Source organism: Nicotiana sylvestris, chromosome 10 (assembly GCF_000393655.2).
Source record: "Nicotiana sylvestris chromosome 10, ASM39365v2, whole genome shotgun sequence".
Classification (NCBI taxonomy): domain Eukaryota; kingdom Viridiplantae; phylum Streptophyta; class Magnoliopsida; order Solanales; family Solanaceae; genus Nicotiana; species Nicotiana sylvestris.
In genome coordinates, this window is record NC_091066.1 from 97,384,300 (window position 1) to 97,394,973 (window position 10,674).

Consider the following 10,674-nt stretch of genomic DNA (forward strand, 5'->3'; position numbering starts at 1 on the left):
TCCGAATGTTCCACGGTCTTCTACTGTGTTACCCAAATAATATCCAAAAATAGTAATTTCGTGTGGGCGAAATTTCTAGGAAAACTTGGCTGAAAATTTCGGCCACCAACTTCTTCTTCTTCTTCTAGGTGGAAAACCTTATCTATTTATAGCACAAGTTTTAAGCGTTAAAACTTTTTTTCCAAAACCTGTTGGGTTTTCTTTTCCACCAGATAAAGGATTCCTTTATTTCCTATTATTTAGGCACACCAGAGAACACCAAATTTAATTAATAAGGCTTCCAATTATGAAATTAATTTCTAATTTTTGAAATGAATATCCACCATAATTAATTACGAATTATTCCACTAAAAATTCGTAATTGCACTCCTTTATTCAATTTCAAAATTCATCCATTAAATCTTATTTAACTCCTCATGTTAAGATTCAGATATTAATCAATTAAATTAAATTACTGAAGATTTAATTTATTGATTATTTCCTTTAGACTTTCGCTTAACTTATTTCATGTGTCGGATACAAAATTCATCGGCCCGGTTTACACATGAAACCTTATAAGCTTTCATAAAGGTGTATCATCAATCTCTAAACCGAGACATGGATTCCGTCAACGAACTATTACTTCGCCAATGTACATTACTATTATTATTATTATTATTATTATTATTATTATTATTATTATTATTATTATTATTATTATTATCCAATTTATCAGGCATATTGACCCACGAAAGAATCTCGTCTTTTAATAAATCAAAACAATAATAATGTACACATCTAATAATAATTATATCAAGATTAAGAGTATAAGTACATTTAATGGCTAGAGAGTTTATTTTATTAAGTCAGTATAAAATACTTATCTCTACTTGGTCCGTTCAATACATACAAAATGTACTAGCACAAGAAGTTGGAATTAAACCATTCTCATAATCAAGATAAATTATATTTAATCTTGTGCTACAATCATCCATGATAGTTTGTCCAATTCCATCATTAGATTGTGAACTCAAACTTTATACTTATAAGAACCGATGATTTAATCTTCTGTGTATAAGCTAAACTCTATACACTAGATCATCTACTATATAAGCAAATGACACAGACTAATATATGATTTATTTAAAACTTTATTAAAATTGAATAAACAATTATTCCATAATAAATACTATATCTAAACCAAACCCATAGTTAATACTCCTCCTGTTCCAGTTTATGTAAACTTATTTCCTTTTTGGTCCGTTCCAAAAAGAATGACTCATTTCTAAATTTGGTAACAATTTTGCTTAAACTTATATTTCTATCTTTAATGAGAAGCTTTTATAACCACACAAATATTCTGAGGCCCTTTTGATTTGTTTAGGACTAGCAATTTCAAAAGTTTCATTTTTTCTTAAATTTCGTGCCCAGTCAAACAGATTCACATAAATTGAAGCGGAGGGAGTAGTATATTCCAACACCTACCCCACATCCCGTGATGTATTACCTTTGCAATTGAATGGAACCGGAGTCCAGGGAGCCTATGTAGGAACGCGTAGACTTAATGCTCAGAAAGCCTAAGAAAGGCAGTTGCTTAGTTACGATATAAAAACATTGCATTACTAATACAATCTGTGTTACTAGTATGTATTTGGTTTTTATTTTCCAGTATAATACTCATAATACTAATAACTATAACTTATATATAAATTTAGTTACTATTAATACGACATAAAACGTTAATTTAAAAAATATGAACATACATTAGGTATTTAGAAATACAAATATTATAGTAATTGATGACTTTAATATCTCAATCTCCCGTAAAAGATATTTCGTGTTATTATTTATCGACTATCGTAAAAAAGGAAAAAAGAACAAAGAAAAAGGAAGAACAAGAAGCGCCGCCGCCGGATCAGTATCTGATGGTGTGAAAGAGAGATAACAACAGCCGTCGGAAAAACTAACACGAGGAAAACTATATCGGTTAAGAAAAGCTAATAGCGCGGCGGGCTAAAATTGCAAAAAACAATCTCGTAAGTTGTCTCTCTTTACAAATTTGGTTCTTTGTATATAATTCAGCAATCTCATTTTCTCTCTCTCTCTCTCTCTCTCCCTTCGCGGCGAAGAGCGAAAGCCAAACGAGGGTTTTCTTCAAGGGTTTGGTGTGATTGATTGGGCTACCTGCTCTATTTTGATATCCAGGTTTCAATATTGGGTTCTTCTAGAAGCTTCATCAATTTTCTATCTCAGCTTCATACTAACTTTTCTATTGGATTTTGAAGCTCCAATTTTGTGTCTCCAATATCAATTAGGGTTTATGTGAATCTATATATGCTTTATTTATTACCCCAAATGCGTTAAAATCGTAATAGGGAATAAATGAGAGTCTCCCTATTGGGTTACAGGGAAGAGATGTTTCTATGATGAATTTACTGTTACGTGGAAAATCTTAATATTAACTATTGGACGAAGGACAAAATTATTGCTGTTCGGTGAAATTGAATTTGCCCATTTGTCTACTGAGAACCATAACGAATTAGTTTATCCCGACATTGTGGAAATTGTGAAAGTCGTCTGGGGGTATTGATATTGATGTCTTTGGATCCAAGATGGCGTATCTATACCCATTAGTAGGCGAAAGCCTATCACTTCAAAACAATTAATCAGGACCGTGCCATCTTTGCTTCATTTCTAATTATTGAGACGGATTAAACTTGGTTGGCATGTGCATACTTTAGGAGTTTATTTATCACATAGTACTTACTGTTCCCGTACAGTTCACTGGGCAGAGGGAATTGAACAAGTGTTTTAATAAGGGTTCGGGTGAAATGATGGGGAAGTCACGCAACGTTTCAAGAGATTATCTGTCTGGGTTTGTGCCGGATTATCGTCATGCTGTTGGAACAATGGCAGAATCTGAGGGTTTTGGTAGCTCAGGCCGAGTTGAAACTGAAATGACAGCTTCAGATGATTCTTGTGCACCGAAGAAGAGATGCATTAATTTGAGTGCTGATGATTACGATCAATTTGGTGTACCTACTCAAGTCTTGTCGTTGTCCAAGATGTCATGCTCCGATAGAAAAGATTTGAAAATAAGGTTGAGGAATGAACTTGAACATGTTAGAATACTGCAGAAGAAAATTGCTTCTTTTAGCTCAAATTTTGGGGTTCTTTCACCTGTTAGTGATATACATAGTTGCAGTGATGGGCTGAGGAGGCCAGGGGCGGAGGTATCTCAGAGTTTTATGAAAGAAGCAAAAGTACCTCGCGGAAAGAAAAAGACTGCTCAAGGAAGAAATGGACCTCGAACAAAAGGATTAGGGGCTCGGCGGCCTGAGCCAGTGAAACAGGCTGTCTCAAACACTAGCATAGTGATGTTTATGAAACAATGCGAGACACTGCTAAACCGGATGATGTCACACCAATATGGTTGGGTCTTCAATGCGCCAGTTGATGTGGTAAAACTAAAAATCCCAGACTATTTCACTGTTATTAAGCATCCAATGGATTTGGGGACCGTAAAATCGAAGTTGATGTCAGGGGAATATTTAAGTCCTTTGGAATTTTCTGCAGATGTGAGGCTCACCTTTAAGAATGCGATGACATACAATCCACCAGGAAACGACGTTCATATTATGGCTCAAACACTTAGCAAATTTTTCGAGGTTAGATGGAAACAGATAGAGAAGAATATTCCTGTAGCAGAAGAAGAACCTTTACCTTCAAAGTCGAGTGTTATTTTAGAAACTGAAAGTGAAGCTCCTTTAGTAGTACCACCTTATAAGAAGAAGAAAATTTCTCCATTTGAAAACAAGGGTAGATCAGAACCGGTAAAGCAAGTCATGAGCGATTTTGAGAAGCATAAACTCAGTATGGAGCTGGAGGCATTGCTGGCTGAATTACCTGAAAAGATAATTGATTTCCTAAAAGAGAGCAGCCTTCATGGAAGTCAAGTTAGTGAAGATGAGATCGAGATTGATATTGATGCTCTCACTAATGATACACTGTACAAGTTACGGCAGCTTTTGGATGAGTATCTACTGGATAAACAGAAAAGTCAGGCAAAAGCTGAACCTTGTGAGATGGAGGTGAATAGGATAATGTGATTGCAGAATATCTTACTTCATTCTTTATATTACTTTACAAGATGCCTTTATGTGCATATTAAAGTTATCATATTATTTTTTATATGCTGCAGCTTCAGAATGAGTCTGGTTTTAGCAATTCATCCATGCAGCTATGCAAAGGTGATTTCTCATTTGTACATGCTTGAAGATAAGAAGTAGAGCTGTCAAGCTGATATATGGTGATTAATAGAGTTTCCGATTCTCTCTGTCTTCTATGTATGTTTAAATTTTATTTATAGACAATGATCCAGCAGATGAGGAAGTCGATATTGGAGGAAATGATCCACCTGTCTCAAGTTTCACACCCATGGAGATTGAAAAGGACCTTGTTCGTAGAGACAATAAATGCAGCAGCTCAAGTAGTTCTAGAAGTGATTCAGGCTCTTCATCTAGTGGTTTGTGCTATTAAGAAATTATTGCATAACTTGTGGCTTTATTTATGTTGATTACAAATTTTATCTCGTTAGACACAAAGACTGCTTTTTCTTTTTCATCCTTGGCCCTTTTTTTTTTTTGGTTTATTGCAATTTCATGTGGGAACTCTTTGCATGTGATATACTTGATGAAAATCAATTTTCTTGTTCTTCAAATAGAACTTCGCAGTGTTGGGTGGATTGGTGTTTGGTTCGTTTTGAGAGGGTTGCTGTATTTTTACAAGATGGTGGATCATTTTGCAACTCGTTCTGCCTGTGAAGATAATCTCCCTTCTCCAGTATCTCTGATAGGCTTGATGATGGATTTTACTGTATAACACATGAGTTGCCTGTTGTTTCCCATTTGTATAAATGTAAAAGTATTGGCCAATTTCCTATATCTAACTACGTTTTTAACGGCAGTGCGAAAGAATCCTGTTGGTGTCACCAAAATAAAAAGGAAAAGAAAAGAGAGGAAAAGAACAATGGAGAAAAGAAAAAAGTTTTGTGTCTCCCTTCTATCAAATCTGCCAGTACCTCTGACGAATTGACACATGACCCCCCTCTCCTCTCTCTCTCTCTCTCTCACACACACACACACACACACATATTTGCTTACATTTGGGTTCAAGGAATAATTGTAGGTTTATATTTGCTCTTGAGCTGGAGTTAATATGCTTTACTCAATTAGGAGTGCATTGCCTGTTAAACAGTCTGTGATTAAGTGAAGTGTGTACAGTGAACTTGAGGCAGTATTTTTTCTACTTCTCACTCAGATTGTTGGATGCTTGTCTTCTTAGATACAGACTCCGGGAGCTCTTCTAGTGGTGAATCTGATGGTGCTAATGGTTCAATTCCCTTAACCAACCCAAAGGTGTGACAGATGGGATTTGTTGCCTTATTTTATGGGTTCTTTTGCGGCTCATTATCATGTCTGACTTATTTTCTCCCTTGCTAATTGATTCTGTTCCTCAGCAGGTGACAGTGAGTTCTGGGCTGAGCTTTGAACAGAAAGAGCTCGATCAACGACAGTGTAGAGGTTGTCAATCTGTAGAATCCACAAGATTTGATTTCCTGTTGTTTCTTGTAGCTGCACATTTTGGTTCTCTCTGGGAAGTGGGAGATTTTACCAAATCTTTTTGCTCAATACAAGTGTGACATTGTTTTTGCATTCATGTTCGACAGATTCCTTGGATGGCTTTACAGAGCGGAATTCACAACCAAAGTCTATTTTAGGTGAACCCAATGATCATCATGAGGGTAAGCAATAGTAATTGATGAAGAAAATGTGTGCTAGTTAGTTATGCGGCATCATCTCACACCGTGTGCTGTATCTTTTAGGGGAGAGTGCTCCACCTGAGAGGCAAGTCTCCCCTGAGAAACTTTACCGTGCAGCGTCGTTGAGGAGTTGTTTTGCAGATACCATATTAAAAGCGCAAGAGAAAACCCTTGAGAAGGTAGGGCTAACAATTGTTGGTGTCACCCTTGTTGGAATTCGATCTGTATGGAACTTTGTTTGGCACTGACATTTCTTCTTACCGTATTTTAGGGTGAAGTGTGGGACCCTGAGAAGCTGAAGCTTGAGAAAGAGGAGCTTGAAAGGCGAAAGCGAGAAGGTCTGATTATTTTTAGTTTGTACGGATTTCACAATAACATTTGAGGGAACTTCCTGTTTATTTCTGTCTACTTATGCAGAGAAAGCCCGCTTACAAGCAGAAGCTAAGGCCGCAGGTGAGGCCCGAAGAAAAGCTGAAGCAGAAGCTGCTGCAGAAGCCAAAAAGAAACGAGAACTTGAAAGAGAAGCTGCACGCCAGGCTCTGCTGAAGGTAATGACATATCCTAGCTGGGGTCAGATTAGTTTTGATCATCTCCTACTTGTGCAACTTGTAATTGTATTTTTTCCAATAGATGGAAAAGACAGTTGAAATCAATGAGAACAGTCAGTTTATGGAAGATCTGGAATTGTTTAGAGCTGCTCCAGATGAACAATTAGAGAGGTTCACTGAAGAGACAAGCCCTGATCACTCTCAAAATGGTCTTGGTAGTTTCAAATTCAAGGCAAGTAGTAACCCATTGGAGCAACTTGGATTGTATATGAAGGGAGATGATGAGGATGAAGAAGAAAATGAATCACATAGTATTCCAGATTTATCAAATTGTCCTGAGGACATATCAAAAGATCCGGAGAAAGGAGAGATTGATTGAGATTTTAAAACTTGAGCTGATCAAGAAGTTATAACGGGTGATTTCATTCTGAATGCTTGCATGCTTTGACAGGCAATGCTTCGCCTGTTCCTCATGATGTTGATTTGAAGTTTTGATGCTTTTCCATTCAATGTTGCTGCAGAAGACGTTATTTGCCAAAAAAGTCCAGTTCACTATACCTTTCTGTTCTCGTTGTTTCTCTAGCTTGTGTAAAAATAGGAATCAAGATAAGTTAGGCGCAGTCCAGCCAAAGTATCTGGGAATGCAGATGCTGGGTTGCAAACAGTTTTGGTGGGGTTGACGAATCTAGATTTAGGTTGCTGCTTCATTTAATTTAGTACAAAGGATAATTGTCTGGTAGAAGCTTAAGCTTTAATCATCCTGACTTCTGCCAAGGCACTCATAAAGCTCCTTTTGCTTATTTTTTCCCTTTTTCCCGTTTTTAGGGCTGTGATTTTGTGTATTGAGTAAACAAATGGGTATAAATTTGTTTTAAGTTATAAAAGTTTTCACTCGTACTTGTTGATTTGATTGCGATAAATGCTCTGCCAAGCTGAAGCCATAGTTGTGCAGAAAATAAGGAGCTGGATTCTTCATTCATTATAAGGGATAACTATGCAACTCTAGAGGCTTCTATTTGTAAGTTACCTACCTTATGATTTTGATATATTGCTTGAATATTTCTTTTATGGTGTAATGGAAATATATGTACCTATCAACCCAAAGTATATGTAGTAGACAATTTATGCAGTATGAAAGAACCGGTCCCTGAAAAAAAAAATGAACCGGTCCAAAAATGGATTCTAACAACTTCTTGATTCAGATGAATCAATTATATATAGTATCAGTATGTATGTGCCCGCAAAATTTGGTGTTTGCAACAAATCAATAAATACAAAACATGAGTTTTTCATGTACACATTTATCACTAAAACATGGTTAAGTATATTTAATATAAAACACTGGATGCGAGTAGAACATCAAGGGAGAATAAGTTTGAGCTTCTGAATCAGCATTTCCTCATGATAGTTAATATATATACTCGTGGCTTCTTTTCTGATAAGCATTATTGTACATGAGAGTTCAACTCTAGCTCCTTCTTTGACTTCATATATATCATAAAAATGTAAAAGAGAGGAGACTAGTCCCATCTTTAATTATTTTTTGACTTGTACTGGAAGTGTTAGTTGCACATGCTTAGATCTCATTTTTAGAGATGTATATAAATAGCACAACACTATGTTAGTGCTTGTTGAATTAACTTCCACTATTTTTGGATTACAACACCTGTCATTTTCATTGCCATTTTGAAAGGATTTATTTAGCAACAAATATGGCCATTAATAAGTTCAGCAACTCTCAACCGTCAACAATAAAGGGAAGAAAGAAACGAAAAGTGTGTCTCAGGTAATTTTAATCTCATTCTTGTTGACTTTAAGTCGCTGAACAAAATAATAGTCCATCACAATAATATACGATCTATTAATTACGTGAATTATTAGAACAAGTAACAACGTCTGATTTACTTTGGATAGAATGTAATTTGATTGATGAAATCCAGTCAGAAGCAAAACACTATGTTAGTGCTTGCCAAAAGTATTTGGTAGATTTGGACATCTAAATATATCATGCACCCATAATATTATCGTATGCATAATATTGTGATAGCTCCCTTTATTTGTATAGTAGCCATTACACACTTTAATTAGTACTTAAATTAGCCAAATATATTTGGTAGACTAGATTTAGAGTACGCGCGTTGCACGTATATTCGTGTATTCTATCTAAATGAGTAATCTTTTTAAAAAAATTATATAAATATTATATTAAAAATTATATTTTAGTTATTATAGATAAAAAACTGAAAGAGGTATTATAATAGAAATCAAAAGATCATTGTATAAAAAAGGATATTTTATAGGCCTAGCTGATTAGTTTATTTCCTAACAACATGAGCAGGCATTGTGCTCCCACAAAAATTCTAAATTTCAATTAAATATTCTAAAATGATTTTTGACACGTTATCGCAGAGAAAATGATACTTAAAACTTAGTCGTTTTCTCACTGTTCAAATTACCAAGTGGATTCCTTCTTACATTATCGAATGAAATAAATTACATGTGACACAAGACCGGACAATTGACTCTCTCTATGATGACTCTTTTTTGTGTGGTTGTGATGGCTCTTTCACACACATACCTGGTGTTATTTTTCAAGAAGTCAATCCACAGTTATCTTTAATTTGAAATTTCTCAAAATTCATCTTGTTGCTTTAACTAGGAATTGACCATCATATGGTGAGATCTCCACTAATCAAATTGATATACATAGAATCTTAAGATTAACAATAGTAGGATCGAAATAATCAAGTGTCATGCAGAAGCTAGTAAAATAATTCTTAAACGATGGTGAATCAGACAACAAGAGAGAAATATATCAAAAAAGACACAAACATTTAACGTGGTTCGGTCAATTGGCCTACATCCACGACAGAAATGAGCAATTTATCATAAATAGAATACAAAATATCGAGAGATCAACCTCACAAAGAGGCACACACAAAAGTGGCAGGCTAACACTTGTCTCATAAATTATCTCCCTAAATAAGACTCTCAAACCCCTTAAAGACTACACTGTGGATGTTACTGAATGAGAAGGAATGATCCTTAATTTATAGAAGTTAAAGTTTTTCCTCCAAGAAGAAAGACTAGCCAAATATAAAAGAATTATATTTTTCTTTTTGTAAAAGATAAAATCAATAATGTTAAATATGTTGCTCTTCCTTCAAGGAATAGGAAAACCAAATATGGTAAAGAAAATCAGGACAAACACCTAATAATTTTCCCCCTAGGCCTGAATTTTTCTGACAAAATAAATTTGATCCATCTTTTACACACAATCTTCAGCAGTCGCGTCTCCAAATTTTCACCAGAAAGTTGTCTCAACATGAGTAGCAGTACGATCAAATTTCTAAGACAAAAATCATGATTACCGTCAAATAGGCTGTGGTTAGAACTAAATCCGCCTAGATGAAACTTCTTGAATCTCGCTCTGATACCACTTATACATCGAGGAAGAGGCAACTTGACTAAAAATAGAGAAGATAAAAAACATCACATTTTAACGTGGAAAACCCTTCAAATTGAAAGTAAAAACTAAAAACTACGGGAACACAAAGATCCCAAAAACTCTATCTATAATAATGAGAGGGTTATAAAAATTCTCCAAATTAGCTGCACAACAAATTTCAAACACGGCGCAACAAGAGCAACAACAAATTAATTAAAGAAAGAGGAAAAATCATTAAAATGAAGCTGCCTTTTAGAGCTCGAATTCGGATGCTACATGCCTCCAAATCTGATACTTCACCGTCCAAATCAAAGATCAAGATGATAGTAACATTCTATCAAATTTTAAGCTCAATCCAACGATGCACGAATTGAAAAACATAATTGGAAATTGGCTGGTCGGAATAAAATCAGCAGCAAAACGAACACTTTTTCTTCTCTCTCCTCTCTTGATAGAAGCTCTCTAAAAGAACCACTCTTATGTGCTAAAGTATTTCAAAGACTAATACCAACGATCATAGAACAATTCTCCGAGGTTGCGCTATTTATAAATAATAAGTGGTGCTTTCTTTTAAAGCCAAAACCAACTCCAAATAGGAATAAAAATAGAATCAAATTCCAAATAGGAATGAAAACTAAAAAAGAATAAGATTAGTCTTTGGCTAGGCAACATGAGCATAGGCCTAACAAACTCTTCCTCTAGATAAGGGGCCAAATATGTCTTCAAGTAGAGGAACTATTTACAGGCTTCATGCTGCCAATTTTTTGCGAAACTCATGCTTATCTACAACCACCGCTTTCGTCAGTATATCTTAAGGATTATCATCAGTGTGTATCTTCTTAATCTCAAATAATTTCTTTTTAATAGTCATTCTTAGC

General features: G+C 35.1%; 1 protein-coding gene across 6 annotated transcripts; it reads left to right on the forward strand.

The window, feature by feature from the left end:
* Nucleotides 1-1,822: 1,822 nt before the first annotated feature.
* Nucleotides 1,823-7,245, forward strand: LOC104232118 (transcription factor GTE10-like). Of its 6 annotated transcripts, XM_009785217.2 has the most exons (11): nt 1,823-2,015; nt 2,109-4,070; nt 4,181-4,229; nt 4,349-4,504; nt 5,323-5,396; nt 5,498-5,561; nt 5,708-5,782; nt 5,864-5,979; nt 6,072-6,138; nt 6,218-6,348; nt 6,431-7,245. In XM_009785217.2, exons 2-11 carry the CDS (start codon nt 2,811-2,813, stop codon nt 6,725-6,727), a joined length of 2,289 nt encoding a protein of 762 aa, XP_009783519.1. In that variant the 5' UTR covers nt 1,823-2,015; nt 2,109-2,810; the 3' UTR covers nt 6,728-7,245. The 6 variants fall into 6 exon arrangements, with proteins under 6 accessions (XP_009783519.1, XP_009783518.1, XP_009783522.1 ...); XM_009785216.2 differs by having other exon boundaries at nt 1,823-4,070; XM_009785220.2 differs by having other exon boundaries at nt 1,823-4,070; nt 5,329-5,396.
* Nucleotides 7,246-10,674: the final 3,429 nt, after the last annotated feature.

What these genes read in the sequence shown, in the direction of transcription:
- LOC104232118 (XM_009785216.2), top strand. Translation starts at nt 2,811, where the DNA reads ATGATGGGGAAGTCACGCAACGTTTCAAGAGATTATCTGTCTGGGTTT. An exon ending in TTCAGGCTCTTCATCTAGTG is followed by an intron (nt 4,505 to 5,322) that starts GTTTGTGCTATT and finishes TTGTCTTCTTAG; the next exon opens with ATACAGACTCCGGGAGCTCT. An exon ending in ACCCAATGATCATCATGAGG is followed by an intron (nt 5,783 to 5,863) that starts GTAAGCAATAGT and finishes TGTATCTTTTAG; the next exon opens with GGGAGAGTGCTCCACCTGAG.